The sequence below is a fragment of the Danio rerio genome, chromosome 5, assembly GCF_049306965.1.
Source record: "Danio rerio strain Tuebingen ecotype United States chromosome 5, GRCz12tu, whole genome shotgun sequence".
In the NCBI taxonomy this organism is placed as follows: domain Eukaryota; kingdom Metazoa; phylum Chordata; class Actinopteri; order Cypriniformes; family Danionidae; genus Danio; species Danio rerio.
This window is the reverse complement of record NC_133180.1, coordinates 63,696,335-63,718,799: the sequence shown is the minus strand read 5'-3', so window position 1 is coordinate 63,718,799 and position 22,465 is coordinate 63,696,335. Positions and strand designations below refer to the sequence as shown.

At 33.5% G+C, this 22,465-nt stretch overlaps 2 protein-coding genes across 5 annotated transcripts in view; both read right to left on the bottom strand.

Annotated features, from left to right (window-relative positions):
• slc37a2 (solute carrier family 37 member 2) overlaps positions 1–16,096 on the bottom strand; it is a 33,102-nt gene extending 17,006 nt beyond the window's left edge. For 2 of the 4 annotated variants that reach the window (XM_073950099.1, XM_073950098.1), the window contains exons 1-10: positions 15,545–16,096; positions 14,333–14,414; positions 14,120–14,210; positions 10,611–10,689; positions 10,388–10,523; positions 9,874–9,950; positions 7,168–7,334; positions 5,347–5,384; positions 2,851–2,903; positions 1,830–1,967 (exon numbers count right to left, since the gene is read on the bottom strand). In XM_073950099.1, coding sequence (XP_073806200.1) covers positions 1,830–1,967; positions 2,851–2,886 — 174 coding nt within the window. In that variant the 5' untranslated portion in view covers positions 2,887–2,903; positions 5,347–5,384; positions 7,168–7,334; ... (4 more) ...; positions 14,333–14,414; positions 15,545–16,096. 4 annotated transcript variants of the gene reach the window in all.
• Positions 16,097–20,533: 4,437 nt separating this feature from the next.
• Positions 20,534–22,465, bottom strand: part of ccdc15 (coiled-coil domain containing 15) — a 28,919-nt gene continuing 26,987 nt past the window's right edge. The window contains exon 10 of the mRNA XM_073951523.1: positions 20,534–20,811. Within this exon, the coding sequence (XP_073807624.1) occupies positions 20,699–20,811 (113 nt within the window). The 3' untranslated portion in view covers positions 20,534–20,698. The remainder of the gene's footprint in view (positions 20,812–22,465) is intronic.

Below are 22,465 nucleotides of genomic sequence, written 5' to 3'. Positions count from 1 at the left end.
CACTGTCCATGCCAATAGATGTGTTCAGGGGCCCTGTGGAACAGCTTTTCCTCAAAATGAAGAGGATGACATGGAAAATGTCCTCCACAATCTCATCAATAATGTGGAAGACAGCAGAGACGTGTTAACTTTATTTTAGTTGCCATGATAAAATGGGACTGATAGTGACATTTATTTAAAGAGTGAATAGTACAGTAGGCTATAATACCTAATCAAGTTTTTTCTTATTTTTATCACAGTTACATTTCTGCTTGCGTTAGATATATTTGTGTTTAAATGTTTTTTATTTGATTAGTATGGTGCACCTTTTGGATGTTTAATAAATGTTTGTAAAACAAAATGCATTCTTTACATCCAACATCTATTCTCTGTGTCTTTAAGTGTTTGTAACTGGAAATATCTCATCATATAAAATACAGCCAAAATGTTATGGTTTAGATAAAAAATTTAATATGTAAGTCTATTTTAGTATTTTGGTTATTGTTAATAAATAGTGCCTCAATATAAATCATATCAAAAAGCACGAAAGGAAGAGGAAACACAAGACACAAATTCTGTATATAATCTCTGAGAGCGCGCAGGAAATGTGTGTGTGAGCAGTGCATATTTGAGAGCGAGAAAATTTGCGCGTGAGCAGCGTATATTTGAGAGCTCGCAAGCAGTTTTGTCCACAGAGGAAATCGGTGCAGGAGCATCACACAAGGTAGAGAGCAAAGTTCTTCATTGTTATGTGAAGAAAACAACGTTATTGTTTTTATGAAGTAGCCTACTTCATTGAGAATATGTGCCACAATTTTACATTGCTGCTAGACAGATTTGCATCTCCATCTCTTCAGCACACACGAGATTCAATTGACAAAATACCAAGTTCACTTAATTTTACTTTGCAGCATACAGGAGTTGTTGGTCTACTGCTGCCTCATTGAGGTTGTTTATGTAGTTTTAGTTAATCACAAGTTGATCACCGAAGACATAACATAGCACAACTAAACTTAATGAACTAGACAGCAGTAGACCTGCAATTTCTGTGTGATGTGAGGCAAAATGGACTCTATTGTGGTGGAACTCGTTCTTGTGCAATTTGCTGTGGAGACGAGACGCAGCACTGTTTAGCACTTTTTCAGAAAATTACATTTGTATTTTTATATATCTGAGCAATGTTCTTTAATAAAAAAAGGTTTGTTTAATAAATACAGATCTTACAACCATACATAATCTGTTTACATTTTATTTTTCTGTTAAAATGACTCGAAAAGACTCGAAAATCAAACTGTAGGACTTTGGACTTGACTTGAGACTTGTTGCCTTTGACTTGGGACTTGACTCGGGACTTGCCTGTCTTGACTCGGGACTTGACTCGGGACTTGAGGGCAATGAATTGAGACTTACTTGTGACTTGCCAAACAATGACTTGGTCCCACCTCTGATATATATATATATATATATATATATATATATATATATATATATATATATATATATATATATATATATATATATATATATATATATATATAGAAACAAATATATACATTTAAAATTACAGGCTAAGTATAGCAAATCCCAATTCTCTACCTATCAGTAGTTATTTTTATCATGCGAAAAAAAAAGTAGTTTGTGTTGGTGCAAGGTGTTAGTAATTCTGGCCCATAATCTTGTTTAACTTCAGTAAAAATTTAGTTTGGAAAGCAAAAGCAATATTTTTAGGATCCAAGAATCAGACACTTTCCTGGATAAAACCATCCAGAATTACACATCAGGTCAACTCAATCTCTTAAAAATAAGACTAACAGCTGCGGGTGTCCAACTGAGAATAACAGGCCACTCACAGGAATCCTGAGCGCTCCGCAGAAGCTGATGGCTTCACTGTGATCCTCCACAGGCTCCACTGCTGTAGACGTGTGACTGTTGAAGATCTCCTCATTAGTGGATGAGTTCCTCAACAGAGGCTCCTCCTCCACTCTCTCCTAAACACATTACAGCCTATTAGTGTTACAACAACGAAGGTAAAACTGTGTTTGTTAAAGAAGACAATACTCTATGCTGGAATACACCAAACGACTTTCACAGAATTGATTTTTCTCCAAGTTTGCAGTCTATTAGTCAACACTAGCTGCTGCAAGTCACAGCTAACAGATTTTAGCAAGTCGAAGTTGATAAATTTTACAAGATCACAAGGTTTTTTTTTTTGCACAAACTAGTTTCTCTGAGTCAATCTGATCTATTTCACTTCACTTTGGATGTTGTTCATAATTTACACAGCACTGAAAAAAATTGATTCATTGGATTTACTCAATTTTTAAGTGGCTGCAAAAAATTTATATAGGCTCAATTTAAACAAACTAATTTAATTTAGTAATGTTCAACTGAATTTGTTTGATTAAATTCAGCCTATATAAATTGTTTCCAACCACAAAAAAAAAAAAAAAAAAAATAAAAAAAAAAAAATATATATATATATATATATATATATATATATATATATATATATAGTAAATTTAATTAATCTTTTTTCAGAAGGGTTAACATAATTGATCCTTATTATTCATACACTTGGGTTTTACACTTTACAGCTTGAACATTGGGTTAACGTCCTCATTTGCAGTGTCAATGACTGGACTAGCAAAGTATGCCACTTGTTCAAATACTGACACTCGCATTCTCATATAACATAATGCTAACTGTACAGTTAAGTTTTTTCTGAATTCTCAGTTTCTTCATTTGCTGTGTTTTTCAACATTTTTTTTTTCTTCCTGCCCTCAAATACTAAAATAACTATTGCAACACAGAATGGGGTAGGTTCAAAGAACCCCTGCTTAAAGGGATAGTTTGCCCAAAAAGGAAACTTACCTCATCATTTACTCTCCCTCGGAAGGTTTTAAACATTTATGAGTTTCTCTCTTCTGTTGAACAAAAAAGAAAAAATGTTTTGAAGAAAGCTGATTGTTGGTACCCATTAACTTATTTTAGAGGTGAATAAAATACCAATGGGTTGTAGCTACCAGCCTTTTTCAAATTATCTTCTTTTGTGTTCAGCAGAAGAAAGAAACTCAAATAGGTTTGGAACAAATGAAGAGTGAGTAAACGATGGAAGAATTCTGTCTCTTTTTATTATCTCTAAAAGCATTGTGTCGAAAGCCTCAATGATGACCACAGAAGCCAATATTTTATTAGCTTCAGACTTAATGTACATCCAATAAAGATTTAATATTTTGAGCTGATTTTAGAATGGTTCACACTCGTCACCTGTAAAGATGCACACATTTATTTTCAGCCAATACTGATCACATTTTAAAATTATAGTTAATTACTAGAGCTGGTACAAAGCTAAGAGATGAGAAGAGTGCATTACAAGCTGTTGTCTCAGTTGATAGGTACTTCTGCTTTAAGTTCTCAGACCTGTTTCTCAACTGGTTTACTGTAGCTTAGTGATAATTTCATTTTCATTTATTTAAACAGGATAAATGCACATTGATAATGAAAAAAAAAGCACGAACAGAAAGCAACTAAACTTAACAAATAAAGATTAAGTAAATCAATCAAGTATATTCTCCTATTTTTTGGTCAAGCTTTGAAGTAACAGCATGTTGAGCTGATTTTAGATTGGTGTTTCTGTATTTGGATCTTTAACTTGATTTAAAGTTTTCTTTTATTGAAATGTGTTATTTTACCCATTTTCTTTTTATAGTAAAGCACTTTGTGACTATGTCTGTGAAAGGTGCTATATAAATGGAGTTCAGATGCAAAAGCCGCTAAACACCTCTCTGCCAAAAATGAGATGTTGAGATTGAGTGAATGTTTTAAGCTCGTAGTACACCATCAACAAACAGTTTTGCTTCTAATCATCTAAATTGCAGCGTCAGCCCATTCAGAAATAACAGTTTACTGGCAAAAGCCTCTAAACACCACTTGTCTTTGACAGCAAAAGCTGCAATATCCTGAGAAATAAATCAGAAGGCGCAAATCGAATGATAGGTTTTCAACAAAACTGCGAGCTGATACGCCGGCTTTTATGAGGAGACTGTTTTATTATGCTTTCGATTTTAAAAGACGGAGATTGATGAACTGGATGAGCCTGTCCGGCTGCCAGTGAATGGCAAATGAAAACGTACCTTTCCTCAAAACTCTGTGCATTATAAGAAAAAGAAACACAACGTGCAGTCAGACGCGTAGCATGCATTCATAACATTTTTATGCTCAGCAACACTACTTTGAGTCCGATTTACTATACATTAAACGGCAACTGCTATTCACGAAAGAGAGTTAAGATGATGTTTATTTATCCCATGTGGATGCTCTGAGGATAAACAAGAGACCAAGTATGGTGACAATAATTGAAAGCTTCTAAAATTGTCCGAGAGGCATCCCCTTTCAGCCCAGTAGACCTACCTTGTGTTTTATTTGCTAATTTAAGCTATTTTTAAACGATAAATATAACGTATAAAACTATACTTGATTTATATTACTTCATATTACCTATATGTCTGATAAGCTTTTTATATTAACGGACAATGCACAGATATTGATGTTTCACAATGTTTTTACACTACACATTATTTGAATCTACCAATGTTTACATTGCTCTTCTGATATTTGGGATTTAGATTTAATGTAAGTAATGACAACAGATAGTTAAGATTTAATTAATGTCAGTTTTAATGTTATTGAATAAAGCACTTACTTGACAGATTTCATTCATTCATTTCATTGTGACATCTTTTAATCACAGCGGAATGAATCGCCACTTACTTTACAGATTTATATAATTTTAATTTTAGGTGGTTTGTGTAATGTGTTTTATGTTTAATAAAATAAATTCTAATAGCCTCTTTAGTGATTTTTCAACTAATTACAATGTCTTGTCTCAATAGGTGGATTTAGAGGTTTTGCAAAAAAGCACAAGTGGATTGACCTGGTTGACGCAAAAGAAAATCTAGCTTGTTAAAAACCAAAGAATTGTCTAAAGTTACATTTTTGGAGAAAAAAAAAAAAGTATTTTATTTACTAGCTAATAACCTTGACATATAAAATTAAACTTCTAAACCTAATTATAGGAGCCTCATAGAAAATGCTTATTTACAAGAAAAGAGGTCTGATGGATTTAGAGGGTTTTGCATCTGAATTCCTCAAATATATAAATTTATATAATTTGAGGTTATTTAAATGTTGTATCGACAAAGGTTATGCAAATATTACATTTACATGCCAATTTTTATATTGATTATACTGAAAAGGCGATCAAAGAAGAGTTACGAAGATTTTCATATGATTAGTTTGCAAATAAGGCCAGAAAATTTAAGCTGCAATTCAGTCAATAAATCAACTGCAACCTGTTAGTGAACTCACATGGTGTTGTGGCGCAGTACAGTTTACATCTTCGGGTCCTGTAGATGAGAAACCAAGGCATGATTTATGCAGCACAAATTTTTTTTTTTGTAATAATAAAAACTGTTAAATTATACTTTCTTGCAACTGACAAGAGAGTTTTAAAGCTTATTGCCATATTGACTTCCCTGAATATTCCATAGCACAAACAAATTAAATCTACAGACATTAACAAGTTAAAATAAAGCTTTTCTAAAATAAATAAGTTGATAAATTTAAAAAGATAATATAATAAAAAATAGGTTCATCACAATACAAAGACATCAACAACAATAAACACATTAAATAAAATCTAAAAGTTTAAGACTTACTTTTGAATAAAATAAATCTACCATATTTGAAGGATTCACATTTTTAAATAATTCCTTTATCATCTCTCCAGATAAAAATCGTATTCTGATAACATCAAAAATAGGGTATTGCAAAAGTGCAATTAACAGTTATTTAACAATATTGTGTGTTTTAGACATCACAACATTCATACATAATAATTTAGTTGTTTAATGTTGGGCTGTATATTAACGATCTAGTCGCAGTGCGAACCGCTGGGCGCAAAAGCATAACGGGCGTGTCAGAATCCACTTTTGCTATTTTAAGGAAAAATATAAAAAATCCGCTCTGTGCCATGGTGCATGGTCTAACAGGGTTGAGCTTATTCTTTTAATGAGTTATGGGTGTGTTTTGAGAATAAACCAATCAGGGTCTCATCTCCCATTCTCTTTAAGAGTCAGTTGCGTTGCGCCATAGCACATTTGCTATTTACATGGTGGACTTTGTAAGTGGAAAAACTGAACGCTTCACTAGTAAGAAAACTGTTAAAGTGAGCATCTACAGTGCGAGAATGAGAGATGAGCCTCCTCATTCTTTACTTTCACTCTTGTGGATAAGGAAACATGTTGTACACACTGACATCCATTAGCCTACATAATTAATTTTGTTAAAGCGCAAAGATTTGTTACAAAACCATTTCTAAATTCAGTTCTAATTTCCAGCAAACGAATAATTGAACAGTAATAATGAAGCATGTTCAAAAAAGTTGTTTTTAAATACACATGCTATGCCCCATATGGTCTTAAACATGACAGGTGGGCAAATCTAAGTTTGTTTTTAATAAAACAAATATAAATGCATATAATAAAAACAACATTATACAAAAGCAAATTGTCATAAATATACTAAAAAAAGTCCCCCGAGATGAAGGCATGGAGGCAGTGGTTTATATATTTATAAAAAATAATTTTTGTAACATGTTAATCCTTTAATTCTTTTTCATTTGTAAAGATATTTGCGTATTGCTGTACACCCTGTGTGTATTAAGCTATGTTTAAGCGTGGCGCACAACTAACGTGCTCTGCACTGGACTTTAGACCAGCTTTGATCTGGTCTATTGAACAGTCTATTAAGTTCCTTAAAATAGCAACACGTCAGCAATGCGCCTCAACACGTTTCCTTTCTAAGATGAGCGATTTAAACAGCATGCTGCAAAACATCAAAACGACTTTAGCGCCAAACTGAAACTAGCAAACAACAATTGCATCATGTCTTGCGCCGCAATACGCCGGGTTAATGTTAGGGACCATTGTCTTTCCATTGTTTTTTATTACATTTCTACATTGCAATGCATTTAACCATTTCAAATAATCAGGTTTATGTGCAAGTGACTTAGAGTGTGCAGTCTTTGTTTCTGTTTCCATGCATGCTTCCCCTTCTGCTTCAGTTTTTGTGAACAGCATACGTGCAGAACCAAGCAAAACTCCCTGTGACTGAACATATGTGACTTACTTTCAACCAGGAACAAAAAGCAGATGACTCCAGTGGAAGCAATAATGATACCAGGCACGATAAAGGACAGACCCCAGGCAGATGACACATAGACTCCAGCAATAAGAGAGCCCAGAATGTTTCCTACTGAAGTGTGTGAATTCCAGACTCCCATGATAAACCCACGCCTGCATGAGAAACAAAGCATCAGGAGAACGTAGTACACAGCACTATTAAGCTCTCTTTTCACCTGCTATTAACATGCATATTTAGTGATCTCATCACAAATAACTGGCTGAGATGAATTACTGCTATATTTAAAGGCATAGTATCCCCAAAATGAAAATGTACTCACTATTTATTCACCCTCAAGTGATGCCAAACCTTTATTAGTTTCCTTCATCTGTTGATCACAAAAGAAGGGATTTTGAAGAAAGCTGAAAACCTTCAACCATTGACTTTCATAGTCGGAAGTCAATAGTTACAAGTTTTCAGCATTTTTTAAACTATCTTCTTTGTTTAGCTTAAAATGTTTAGAAACAAGTAAATAGCGAGTAATTGAAACTAAATTTTCATTTTTGGGTGAACTTTGCCTTTAACGTATTTAAATATTGGATTTTATTGACATCTTTCTCTCATCTTTTGTAGCTCAGAACAATGCATGAGCACTACTGAATTAAAAGCTTAAAAGAAAGAGTAAAACAGGATGTGGTTGCCAAATACGAAAGTAATGCATTTTTGTACAATGCAGTGCCAAAGCTATTCGATTCAATCCATTTTTGACAACTTATTAAAGTTGATGAAAGCGGACAAGCTCTAAACTTTTTATAATTGTATTTAGCATGATCTACCTGTGATCAGATTGACCAGAATTGTCTACATGGTCTACAATGGGGCTTACGACTCAAGTACCTATATAAATATATAATTTCTTCTTTTAAGGTCAATATATAATTCAGGATATCTGCAGGTTTCACCAAGAACAATTTTGACTCAAGTCATTTTTAAGACCATTATGATTGAAAATTTATATAGTTCTTAGCAAAATATTTTATATTTTGTGTAAATATAAGCCAGCTTTACTTGTATCCACACATTTTTTTTCCAACATAAACATTTACAAAAAAAAAAAAAAAAAAATTAACAAATGTTTTAAAAACTGTAATAAACTAAATCTATGCATAACAATCTGTGCGGGTCAGTGTCCTCAGCAGTAAATACATGGAGCACTTTTAAACAAATGTTATTGTATGGCAAACAATTATAATAAATACAGTTAAAAATCACCTTTTTAAATAAAAAGTTTAAAGTTTTATTGAAATTGATTGTTGGTGATTGGGTCCCACTTTATTTAAGGTGTCGCTTATACCTGTGAACCTACATGGTAACTAGATGTGTAAGTAGTATGAAACTACAGTGTATGTGCACACTGGTACATAGTATTTATTTGTGTAATACTGGTGTAAGTATACACGTGTAACAACCCACTGAATAGTGTGTGTAAGTTCAAATGTGTAACAGGACATTGGTAACAACACTAAGAAAGTACACATCTGTAACAAGAATTATAAAAGTGCATTGCGCAACAGCAATATGTACTTGCAGGTGTTTTCCCACTCCCACACCTGTTTGCATACCATGTACATGTGAACATTGCATGGCAGAACTAATGCTAACTAATGTGGAGTTACCATGCAAGTACACTGGCATCACAAGGTGAAATATTCTAATGCAGCATTAGTTCTGCCATACAAATGTCACAAGTACATGGTATGCAAACAGGTGTGGGAATGGGAAAACACTTGCAAGTACATATTGTTGTTACGCAATGCACTTCCATAATTCTTGTTACAGATGTGTACTTTCTTAGTGTTGTTACTAATGTCCTGTTATTAAATTGAACTTACACTTACTATTCAGTTGGTTGTTACATGTGTGTACTTACACCAGTATTACACAAGTAAATACTATGTACCAGTGTACACATACAATGTAGTTACATCTAATTACCATGCAAGTTCACAGGTATAAGCGACACAATATAAAGTGGGACTGGATGTAACTTCCAGTCCATAAAACATAATAATCAATAGGGATGCTCCGATTAGGATTTTTGCAGCCGATACAGAGTACCGATTCCTTGTCATGGTGATCAGCCAATACCAATTCTTATTCTTCAAGCTTTATACAACTTCACCATTGCATAAGCACAATTACCCTTTAAGTATTAAATCTCGCTTTACCTTAGATATTAAATTAAGTGGTGCATACATGTAATGTTCAGAAGCAGCTTTACAAAAAGAAAATAGATAAAACATAACAAAAAAATGGTAAAAAAAAAAAAAAAAAGGTTAATAATGCAATTTGAAAAGCATTGCTCATGTCTTGTAGCGCTGCTAATGCATAGCTCGGATGCATCTTCCTCTGCTTGTAAACTTGTAAACAACCACTTGCGGTCGGTTCATGAGATCGGCCAGATCAACGAGTTCTGATCGAGTCAATAAATGTGATTATCAGCCGATACAGACCCTAAACCTCGAGTTGAACTTTAAGAGTAAAAGCAACATTTTTTTTCTTTTAAAAAGCACAATTTAATTTTTTTTTTTCAGTAAGACACTTTTATCATGTGTTTGTGAACATCTGCATTTAATTACATTTTTTTTGGAGGGGAACATGAGGAAATAGTTTTGCACTGAGCAGGCAGTACAAAATACAACAGTCACTTACTTTCCCTTCCCAAACCAGTTCCCAACACAAGCCACCACTGCCGGCCAGCCTGTAGTCTGAACCAGCCCATTTAATGCCTGTAAAAGAGAGAAGAACAACACTAAAAATCTAAATCAGCAAGTCTGATGAGCACATGACTTAAACATCTTCAAGAAGCAAAGTAATCCGCCTGATTTAGTCATGTGCTGTTCATGTGACTCGCACCAACATGACTCGAGTTTTACTATGAAATATCTCTGGGTCAGTAAGACTGGACTACCACTAACTTGTAGAGAAGCATGACAAAATGACACGCTGATATGCCTTTTATTTGCAAACATGCAAAATGTTTTCATTTTCCTTTTGAAATTTGCTCCTGAAAAGAAATAATACATTTGAAAAGATTCACTTCTGTTATTTTGGTTTCGCTTTTAGAAGAAAAAAAAAAATTCGCTTTCTGGAAAGTTTTCACAGACCAACACACCTCCAGAGGTTATATAATTTGTTTGATTTATAAAGGAGAGGTAAAGCGTACCTGAACTAAGCAGTAATACCACAAAGAATGGATCTGCCAGTAAAAACCCAAGCCAAACAGAGCAGTGAAAAGGCCGCTGAGAAGCATCCCTGTGCTTAGGTAGTAGCGCAGGGGCAACCGCTCTCCGAATATCCCACTGTAAAACATTTCAAAACCAGGTATCACACCTCAAGCAAAACACATTTAACATATTTAAACTTACAAAGAGTATCCAGCATCATACCTAAAGAACATGCCAACAGCATACGCAACCAGAAAGCAGTTGTCCAGCACTCCAAACAGGTTCTGGTAATTTTTGCCATCTGAATTAAAAAATAATTAAATAAATAAACAAAAAAGATTATTAATGTGCCACTCAAAAGTATGGGGTCAGTAAGATGTTTTTGTGCATGTTTGTTTGTTTGTTTGTTTGTTTTACTAGGAATGGGGGGTCAACTCCAAAAGAGTTGAGTCTGCTTTTTCAAATCCTTCTGAGGCCCCGTTTACACTAGTACGTTTTAGTTTTAAAACGGCGTTTTAGAATGAAAACGATCCGCGTCCACACTCGCGTTTTACCCAGCGTTTCTGAACTGCTCTCCGTCCACACCAAAACGCTGAAAACGCACATCACGTGACCACACAGACGCTCTCGGGCAAGCGCTGCAGCCCATGTACCCAGATGAGAGCTCTGCTAGTCGGACTTCTCATCAAGCATCTCCCGCTGGATCTAATCTCACTATATTTATTAAACGGGATATTTCATTCATCTTGTTGTCTTTATCTAACGACATATTCCCTGACTTTGGGCATTGGAATCTATTACTTGTTCTCAGGTAACGTGTTTTGGCTGAGCGCAAAGATAAGTTAATGATTAATGTAACCACGTACATTCTGTATATTGACTTATCGCTTGCCTTTATTTCCTATAATGTATAAACTTATTGTATGTTATACTTTTAAAATGGCCATTATCGATTCTTAAAACTGATACTCAGCAAAAGAGAGGGGATGTTTTGTATTTTCACTGAAATTGAAAGGAGGCAGTTGTTATCGGCTCCGTTTTGTTATAAATATCCAGACAGTGAAGATGACGCTTATCTTATACAGCACGACGCCTCAACATGTCTGCTGTCTAAGTTGCTAATATTAAAATGAAAATAGGCAGTTCCTTAAATCATGTTTACATTTTATTGTTGAGAAAGTGAAACAACGAAGCCAGGGTGATGTGAATATAGTTATAAAGTACACTGTTCCCTTTGAAGATTTACCCGTGTCCTCGGTATAGTCTGCTTTTCCATATCAAACTGAGAAGAAGAGACTGCAGCCTTGATCAAACTTGCGAAGTCTGAACTTACACGGAGAAGATTCAGGACTGAACTGTGTGTTAGGCTACTTAATATTCAGGAAAAGCCCCAATCAGAGAGGCGAACGTCTGCAGCCCCGCCTCCGTTTTCAGATGTCTCCGTTTTCCATCATCCACACTGAGACGGAGCAGCAGCGTTTCAAAATGAAAACGGCCTCTCCAGCGTTTTCGAAACGCTCCGTTTTCGGCGCTCGAGAACTCCGGCGTAGTGTGGACGGTTGGCGTAACCGTAGCAAAACTTATGCGTTTTCAAACTAAAACGCATTAGTGTAAACGGGGCCTGAATGAAGCAGTTACATGCTACAGTTATACTGTAACACTCATTCTCAAACATGATGAACACTAAAAGTGCCCGTTTTGAATGCGCATTAACACATTTTATGTTTTTGCTTTTCGCGACCACAAGCATATAGTGCTGTGGCATAAAGTTTGCTTTCACTTTTAAATTCCTAAAAAGCACATACACATTTTGCATTTTAGTTTTAAAGCATTGTGATTTGGATCTGCCTGCGACATCAAGTTTGCTGTGTTATAAATGAAATATAGCATATATTTGTATATGTGTGTGAATTTAGAGTGGATCAGATACTATTGGCAGATCGACATCTTAAATTAGCACTGCAGGTAAAATTATATGCTTAAGTAATTTTTTTATTATTATTTTACCTATGGCTATTTCACAAATAAATAAAATACTAATCAATGAAAAAAGAAGCGAAGATTTAATGTCACAAAATCTGACAAAGCATGTGGTCGTAGTTTTGTTTTGGCCCTGAGTGCACTTAATTTCACCTCCAATTCATTCTTTTGTTTAATTTGTAAATAACTACAAAACAATACAAATTAGACAAAACTAAATTAGTTTCCAAAAGAGGATTTTAAGTGTTCAAAATCAAGACTTGCTCTTCTTTCGATGTATGCCGTCCCATTAACACACCCTTATTGAATTACAATATGAACAAATTGCACAAAACAAACAGTAATATTTTAAAGTGACGGACTATTTAAAAAGTACACGTTAAAGAAAATCACATTTACGAGAGGCTTTTAATATTTAATTTGTTATTAAATCAAATGGAAAAATCTAGCTATTTTGTTTATTAATCGGTTGACGTTTAAAACAAAAATAAAGAAGTGAACTACCGCAGATTTGGGGCACGCCTTGCATGACCGTCTGCTATGACAGATTACGTCGTTCACTATTATATGTATTAATTATCGAAACAAGACAATTAAAATATGCTGTAAAAAAAAAAAAAAGTGAAGGTTGATAAAGCTTCAATTGACGCAGTAGCATTGTGTAAAGTGTGATATGATACAGCACGTTTAATCCTTGCGCTATTTTAAGTGAATGTAAATAGAGTCGATTCCACTGACTCCAAAATTAGGAGTCGAGAATCGAAGTAGACGGCAAAAAATCTGTAACCAAACACACTTGTGTTTTACTTTTATTAAAAAGGAAAATTTTTATTACGTGGTACGTTTACAGAAACTAAGATTATTAGGTTTACTTAATTTCTTCATGATGTCCAAACAAAAATCTATTGTGTGGAACCCAGCATTTTTATTAATGTATAAACTTTGATTCATCAGTGCATCCAAAAAACAGCCACACAGCAAAATCTTTCATCAATAAATCTGAATTTTAAAAGAAAATATGATGCTACACACTGAAACTTTTCCTAAAGGCTCCTATGGGATTAAGCATTATAGCCACAATACATGTTTTTTGATGCATACATCACAACAGAAATGCCTAATCTAAACAAAATTTAAATTAAAATGAAATATTAAGTTTATTTTTAGTATTATTATCATTATTATTATTATTATTAACAAATTTTATAATATACCTTTTGTCTTTTGTGAGAATAAATTAAGGCTCACACTAAAAAGATAATAAAATTTTAATTGTTTAAGCAGATATGAATGAATTAAAGGGACAAATAATAATAAATAATAATAATTATTAAAAAAAAAAAATATATATATATATATATATATATATATTCATTTTTCTTATTATTAGTTTCTTTTTTCTGATGAACACAAAGGAAGATTCTGAAGAATGATGGATACCAGCAGCCTTCGATATCCATATTAAGAACAAAAAATACTATGGATGTCAATTGCTGCTGCCTTGCAACATTTTTCAATATCTTCTTTTGTTTTTTTTACAAATTTTTTTTTCCAAATTGTGGAATAAGAGAAAATGGCAGATTTATAAAAAAATATTTTTTTTTAAAATTGTTTTGTAAATAAATTGCTCTTTAACTAAACTATCCCCTTAAGGTTTTAGGTGTGTTTTATTAATTAATTTACATTTATTAATAGTTTTATCAATTTATATATATATAATTTTTGCATATAGTTTTAAGAATCAAACTCACCAAAAGGAACCCAATCGCACCAGGTATCATTGTCAGTGATGTTAAGATTTGCTGGATGAACAACATTTGAGCAGTTTCTGTGCAGCTGGCTCTGTCAGAAATAAATACAACAATTCATTTAACACACCTTCTAATAACAAAAAAAAAGCAATCCCATGACTTATCTCCTGCTAAGGTGAGGCCTATCAATGTGGTTGTTTACTTTTTTATTACCTTGACAATACTGATAGGCTTTCGAGAGAGATGGTAGCTGGTGTAGAACACAAATGTGAGGAACAGGATGGAGAATCTGTACCTATTTGTGAAGAAATGGGTTAAACAAGGATTTAAAACTCAATAAAAGCAACACAAGTGGTTAAAATGTGAAAAATCTGGGGTTGTTAGCATTAAGTAACAGTCGAGAAATGATAAAACTGAACCACATTACGTGGGCTTACAGGAAACACCCTCACCTAAAGCAAACTCTCACACACTGAATGCTCTGTTTTTTTCTATGCATTTCCTGTTAGCTCATACTGCATACCTCAGGTAGCAACAATGTAGTCTTTAAGATTTAGATCAGATTATTAAAAGCTTGAAATGTAACTGAATATTCTTAAAATAGACAAATTGTTATTGTACACACTTTGTTTCCCAACAGAGTAAATAAATATGCCTTTATGGTGGAATAACTAAACGTTTTGAATTACAGATGCTTAAAGTTGAAGTTGCTTTTATATTCGAACATTCGAAACGTCTCAAAAATATAATTTCAAAAAAGTATTATTTGCAAATTCTATATAGGGAAATCATATTAACAGCCAATGACTTTTAAAGTACAATATTGTTTACGGAAAAAGTGATTGTGTTGTTTTGGAGTCATATTTGCATGTCCTTTCAGACCCAATATTCAAAGCACAATATAGGCACAGTGCCACAAGTTGTCACCTTTTAAAAATGATTGAGGTAAAGTTGGTTTTATATATTTATATAATATATAAATATATTTTTATATTTATATTTATAAATTTTACATTCTTTTAGGAGACAGCTTGCTACAATGCTTTATGTTTTTACCATGGTACTAAGAATATTCTAAAATCACAAGCATCTTGAGACTTCACAACACTTCAAAACAACATCAGCACTATTTAATTGACTGTGAACTATTCTGTACTTTGCTAGTAATTGCTAATATGATTTCCCTATTTAGAAAAAAATAATCCTTCGGTTTAAAAATGAACAAATATGTGAATATAAGATTAACTTTACCTCAATTTAAATATGTAGTATACCTGAAAACATCAAGCCTATAAATGATTAATGAGGAACCTTTAAGTAGCAGTGCTAAAAATCAATAGTACTATCAAAAATCAATAATAACATCATGAAACAGGCTATCTGAGAATAAAAGTACGCTGTGTTTACATAGGCCTGTCTACTCACCAGCTGTCTCTTGAAAAAGAGGTAATGAGTTTGATGCCCGGAGCTAGAGACTTCATTGTTTTATAGATGTTGTCCCGTAAAAAAAGCTTAACTAAAAAAAATCCGACGTTAAAAACTTAGACATAAAAAAATACCATTACTGTTATGACTTATAAAAGCGTAAACACGGATTAAAATCTATAATACACAACGAAACTAGCTGACTAATCGCGTTTTACTACTCAGCTTGCGTTAATTCTGCACGACCTAAATCTAGTACGAGTCCACATAACCACGTTCGTTAAAAACCGGCAGTCATAAACCAGACGAAAAGAGTTGCATTTAAAGTCCCCGAGACGTGTTTTTATTGCCTAATTCCATGACTGGAAAAACATCAAAACGCTCTAAATTTCCAAAGTGTGCCATGGTTGCCTTGACTGGAGGTCCGTCTACGTTTTAGGCCGGTTGCTATTAATACTCGTTCGTCTGGTCTACAACATCACATGAGAATTTATCGATCTCTAGCTCGGCCCGTACTTTCGGTCGCCATTCCAGTATTTTTTTTCCACAGCCACTGGTATGAGTGACTGCGAGCGGCATACATTGGATCTGGCGGCGTCAACATGTGATGCGGTGTGACGTCATTTAACCCTTCGTTTTCCGGCTCTCTGATTGTCAGGTGGTCCCTGTGTGACTGGGATTCTATAGCTTTTTCCCTACAGAAAGGAGGGAGTCATACGAGATTTTAAGACAACATAACGATTCATGGCAGCTAAGCGGTCATGTGATATGGAGGAATACAAATAGAGTAAATATAATAATAATATTTTTTTTCCTTTATTTAATTTCAACCGATTTCTGTATTAAGAGAAACTATTGTTTCGTAATAAAACCATTAAAAGTTTAGTTCAATCCATTTGAACATTTAATTTGAAATACCTTACTTGTTTCACAATACTTAACCTATTTTAATATAACTGTATTATTCAGTTTCAATAAAACTTGGCAACATTGTTTGCATGTTTATGGTTCTTTGATGTCAGTAACGTTATATGCAGGTAAACAAATAAAGACGTTCATTAAAACTTGTATCTACTGTTTTTTTTTATTATTTATTTCTATTTCAATGAATTTATTAACTAGTATTCCCAAACTCTCAAACCGTGCATGTGTACTTCCACCAGGAAGCAACAGAGGCAGCATCTGTCTAAAGAAATCCTGGTTTAGTTCTGTAATAAAGCAAGGCTTTAAGCTGTTTCAACATTTAATCTGCAATACGTTACTAGCTGTTTCAAACTACTTATTTTTATATACTAGCATCTTTCCCATTACTAGTAATTCTTATTCAGTAGCTAAAATTACTTGTGTTAAAATATGTAAAAATAGTACTTACTATACAAATTCTGATTTATTAGAGATCATGACCCATTAAATAAACTTGAGTACTTATTAAGTAGATGGGTACTTATTTAGCAGATACTAATAGGCTTACCTTTTCCAAGAAAATAGAGAGCGTGGCACAAATTAACACTTTTTGGTTTTGGCCGAATAATAAACAAAGGGGTAAGACAAACCATTTTTTTTTTACCAACAACACATAAGCCTCTCCTACAAATGAGGTTGTATGATTGCTGGACCTATGGTTTTAGTGCAGTATTGCCAAAAGTGCCAGGAGTAAAAATGTTACTATTTACCCCACTGCAGGGCAATTTGTAACAGATAGAGGGTTAGTTGTAACACATGCTTAAAAAGGCAGATTTCATTCATTCATTTTCTTTTCGGATTAATCCCTTTATTACTCTGGGGTCGCCGCACCAGAATGAACCACCAAAGGCAGATTTTACACAGTTAATTTAAGTGCAATTTACTTTAATAAGTAGCTATATTTCCTCAGTACTTAGCTTAATTTATTTTTATTCTACCACAGTATGTTCATTTATTTATTTATTTATCTATTGTATTAACACATTTGGATTTATTTGCGTTAATATACATTATAATTCAACACATTCATTTGCAGTATTAGCAATAAAACTATTTTTTGTGTATTAAAATATTTTCTATTAAAAAACATTTTATATAAAAAGTTCTCAACATTACACTCAAAATTCAACAACGACTCTGTTTGTTTAATTGGTATTTAACAGTCTCTGGCTTATTTGTAACACCCTGTAACAACTAACCCCGCTGTGTCTTTTACATCTTTCAATGGTTCCATCTTTTAGCCTGATGGTAATGACAACAATAAGATTTTATGTACATACTTTCACAGATTTCTTTAAAATAAAAAATATAGAGTTTAATAAAAAATACTTTTATGCTGCAAAAATGGTTTCTCCTGTGTTTCTCATCCAAATTTCACCAAACTTTTACAATAATTGGCAGGAATACGTCTGCCGACACTATGTTGAAAACTTGGTGGCATGCCATAGTTAACCCTGAGCAAATACCCAAAAGCTTCGTGATACATTTTACCCCGAGTTACATTGTGCTGCACACTCCCCTACACATTTTTTTTAGCTACTAGTATTCAAAATTTTACACAATTTTTTTCATTCAACTATACTGAGACCACTTGACTCATAACAGAACTAGCAAAAAAGCAGGAGTGACAAAGAATTTTTGCTAGTAACAATTTAACAATTACTACCTTACAAAATAAATACTATATGTTAAAAAGGTGTTATATTTTAACTATTCTGTCTGAAAACAAAGCTTTGATGATGCCAAATTACCCATGGCCATTCTTCTGTTTTCAAATGTGACAATGAGAATTGATTTTTTTTTTTTTTTTTTTTTTTAGTACCAACCAGTTTCTTTTCTTTTGTTTTTATGTATGTGACATTCACAGCATCCAAGACTTGAACACTTATAATTACTTGAGAAATTGAAGTTTATGGCTCCACCAGTGGAGAAAGCGATTGCTGATTTGGATCATGAAGGTATATTCATATGCAATTACAGCCTTGATATCTATTGACTTTAAGACAGAATTGTGAGTCTGTCACTTTTTGCATAGGAATGAACAAGGAGCAATATGCTGCCCTGTCACAATTTTTCTTTGATTTCTTCAATAAATTCAGGATATTTATTCCTGGTGTAAATTCAATACTAAAGTATTTAAACCAAGACCACAGTTTCATGTTGAAAACTAACCAATATATTGATAATTACATAAACTTGAAACAGTTTCTGAATTGGGAAAAAATGTAGGGCGAACATAATTTTGTCATTTGGGAACCGATTGGATTGTTGGAGGATGGGTGCGAATGGATTAAAGGGCAGAAATTAAACTCGCCCCTACAGTCCTGCCCTAAAAACATTTCATGTGACCATAAATGAAGCAACATCATTTTGACAGGAGAGGAAATGTTTGAAGTGCACAGATACATCATTTATAACAAGCACGATACACTACCTGACAAAAGTCTTGTCATGGATCCCCAGTTGTAAGAGCAACAAATAATAATTCTAGTTAATCGTTTGTAAAAGAGGCAGAAGGTATAGATTTTTCCAATGAATCATCTGTTGAACTGCATCCCACTTATCCCAAATACTGCAGAAGACCTATTGGAACCCGCATGGACCCAAGATTCTCACAGAAATCAGTCAGGTTTGGTGAAGGTAAAATCATGGTTTACGGTTACATTCAGTATGGGGATGTGTGAATGGCAATTTCAACAGCCTGAGGTATCAAGACATTTGCACTGGCCATTACATTACAAACCACAGCAGAGGACAACTTCTTCAGCAGGACAGCGCTGCTTATACAGTACTTCAGCCTCCTGAAAGCAAAGAAGATTAAAGTGCTCCAGGATTAGTCAACCCAGTCACCAGACATGAAGATTATTGAGCATGTCTGGGGTAAAATTAAAGAGGAGACATTGAAGATGAATCCAAAGAATCTTGATGAACTCTGGGAGTCCTGCAAGAATCCTTTTTTTTGCCATTCCAGATGACTTTATTATTAAGCATTTCAGTCATTGCAGAGATGTATGGAGGCAGTCCTCCTCATAGGATTTATACACAATATTAATTATTTTTCCACGGCTCCATGACTTTATATTTTATTATCTCTGTTAAGTAAAGTCAGACCTTACTGTATTAATTAAATGATCAAAAATCAAGGCATGATCATATTTTATTTAGGTAAAATACGTGTAATCTAGAGGCATTTGTCTTTTATTTGAGTCACTTATGATACCAACTGATCAACTAGAATTCAAGTTATTATTTGTTGTTCCTAAAACCTGAATAGACGACAAGACTTTTGTCAGGTAGTGTATCCAAAAAATTTAAGATTAAGTTTTGATTTCATGCTGACTATAAAATAAGCCACTTTAGCAATTCATTCAGCATAGTAACGCATTTCCTCTATTGACATCAACTTAAAAATTACCATATACGTTGTAATTAATATGTATTTTTGTAATGATTATTATTATCAAACCACTTTGGGCTTCACACTTTTAAAACAACTTTAATACAGCAAAAACTAAAACAAAACAACAAATGATATGTATATGTTCGATAAATGTATTAAAAACATCTTTCACAAAGCAATATATGCCCTTATCTACCTTTACAGTATGTGCATCGATTAAGATTTTAATATATAACAACTACAATTTATTATTTTATTTTTCTATTACTGAATAACAAAAAAAAAAAGATTTTCAGTGTCCAGTCTGCTTGAGCATATATATAAACTCATGGGCTGGATAAAGCAAACCAGCTTTGAGCTGCACACATTTTTCAACTCATAAGCACATGCTTTTCATCAACATATCCAACTTTTCACAAAAAATTAGGATGTTGCTTTCTGGAAAGGAAATAAATACTACTTATTTCCAGAGACACAGACAGAAAAAAACTCTGCCATTCACTTGCGGACTTTTTAACCTGTGGACAGGAATATTGGCTAATAGCTGAATACATGTACAAAGGTCACATACACATTTTAGGTGCTCAGAGAAACCTTGTGACACTATAAAGAATCAAGTAGTCGAGTTTGCTATTTTAGTAACATTTATTAAAACAATCAAAATGTAGTTCAAACTGAGGTATGTTGGTTTATTTAAAACGGTTCATTAGTGCAAATAAAAAAAAAAAGATCCTAAATGTTAAGTCAACACAGCAAAACGTGTTCAATATTGACTTTTAAGATGAATAGAATCACTTTCTGTGTGACTGGAAATCCAGAGCAGATGTCTTCCAGGTAGATGAATACTGTCCTCCTTCTTTCAGATCACAGCTCAACAAGACAGACTGTAGAGCCTGAGCATACGCTGCAGAAATCAATTAAAAAATAACCAGTAAATGTAAGACTTGCCTTAACGTCTGTGTAGGAAAAGGTACAGAATTTGGCTATGATTATCTTTGTGTGCAATCTAGCACCAGATTGATCATTTCACATCCTGGTGAGATCTCAATATCTCACCAGGGCCATGGGCATTCATTTTGCCTGGCCTTTATATGCTTTTTTATGATGTGTTTATTAAACTTTTACAAAAATAGCAGGATACTTTTAAAGGAAAATAGAAACAAATATTATTCCCTTTCTCCATAAACAAAATTAAATTACAAAATACACACAAAGAATACATAAATATGAAAAAATGCACAATTAGTCTAAATTATGTATAAAACATGTTAAATCTTTCAAATGTTGAAATGACAATGTAGAATGTATACATGCACATGAACATATAAAAATTATAATCATATTATCCACAGATACTTAAATAATATACTTAAATAGTTAAATTCACTCTGCTCTGTGCTGGTAGTCACTGACTTATGTTTTATAAATCACCAAAGTCACCTACATTGCAGATAAATGTCATCTAAATGAGCAGCAAATTTTCTTTTTTGGGTGAACTATCTCTTAAAAACTTTTATTTCCTCTGTAATACATTTTGAAATGGCATTCAAATAATTGTCCAAAACATTACATTCTTAACCACTTTATTTTATTATTTCCACAGCAAGTACTATTTTTTTTCCAAAGTATGATTAAGTGTGTGGGGTATTTAAAACTTGTTTTCATATTGAAAAAAAGGAAGTTCAAATGATGAACTAAATCCATGATTAAACTTCCTGATGTCTGGTTATGTATAAAAAAATATGTACAATTTTTATACATTTGCACAGAAAGTAGAAAAAACAAAAAGATGTCAGTTGTGACAGAGGCTTCACGTGCATTGTCTGTCAAGTCATGGTACTGTGAGTAAAATCATTTCCATTCTAGGAATGATGTGATATGGTGTCCAGTAACTCAACTCCAGCATTTTTGTTAATCCACAGTAATAAGGAGCAGAATTTGGACCAATGTTACTTCACTAGGCGACGCGGTGGCCCAGTGGGTAGCACATTCCCCTCAAAGCAAGAAGGTCGCTGGTTCGAGCCTTGGCTGGGTCAGTTGGCATTTTTGTGTGGACGCCCCGGTTTCCCCCACAAGTCCAAAGACATGGGGTACAGGTGAATTGAGTATGCTAAAATTGACCATAGTGTATGAATGTGTAAATGAGTGTATGTGTTTCCCAGTGATGGGTTGTGAATGGAAGGGCATACGCTGCGTAAAACATATGCTGGATAAGTTGGCGGTTCATTCCGCTGGGGCAACCCGAGATTGATAAAGGGACTAAGCCGAAAAGAAAATGAATGAATGATTTTTCACTGTGGCTGGGTTGTCAAGAAAAACACCATATAAATTGTAACCAAGCAAAAAAACAAAAAAACAAAAAAAAACTTGTTGCTTGCTAGTAAAAAAGCCAGATTTAGTCAGTATACAGTGACATTCAAATTATTTTATTTTAAAGTTGTTTGCATTGACTCAAGGTCGTAGGTTTGCACTTGACATTGGAGGGGACGGGTGAATCAAAAAACACAAGTCTGTGTGTGTGTGTTTTGCGTGTATATATATATATATATATATATATA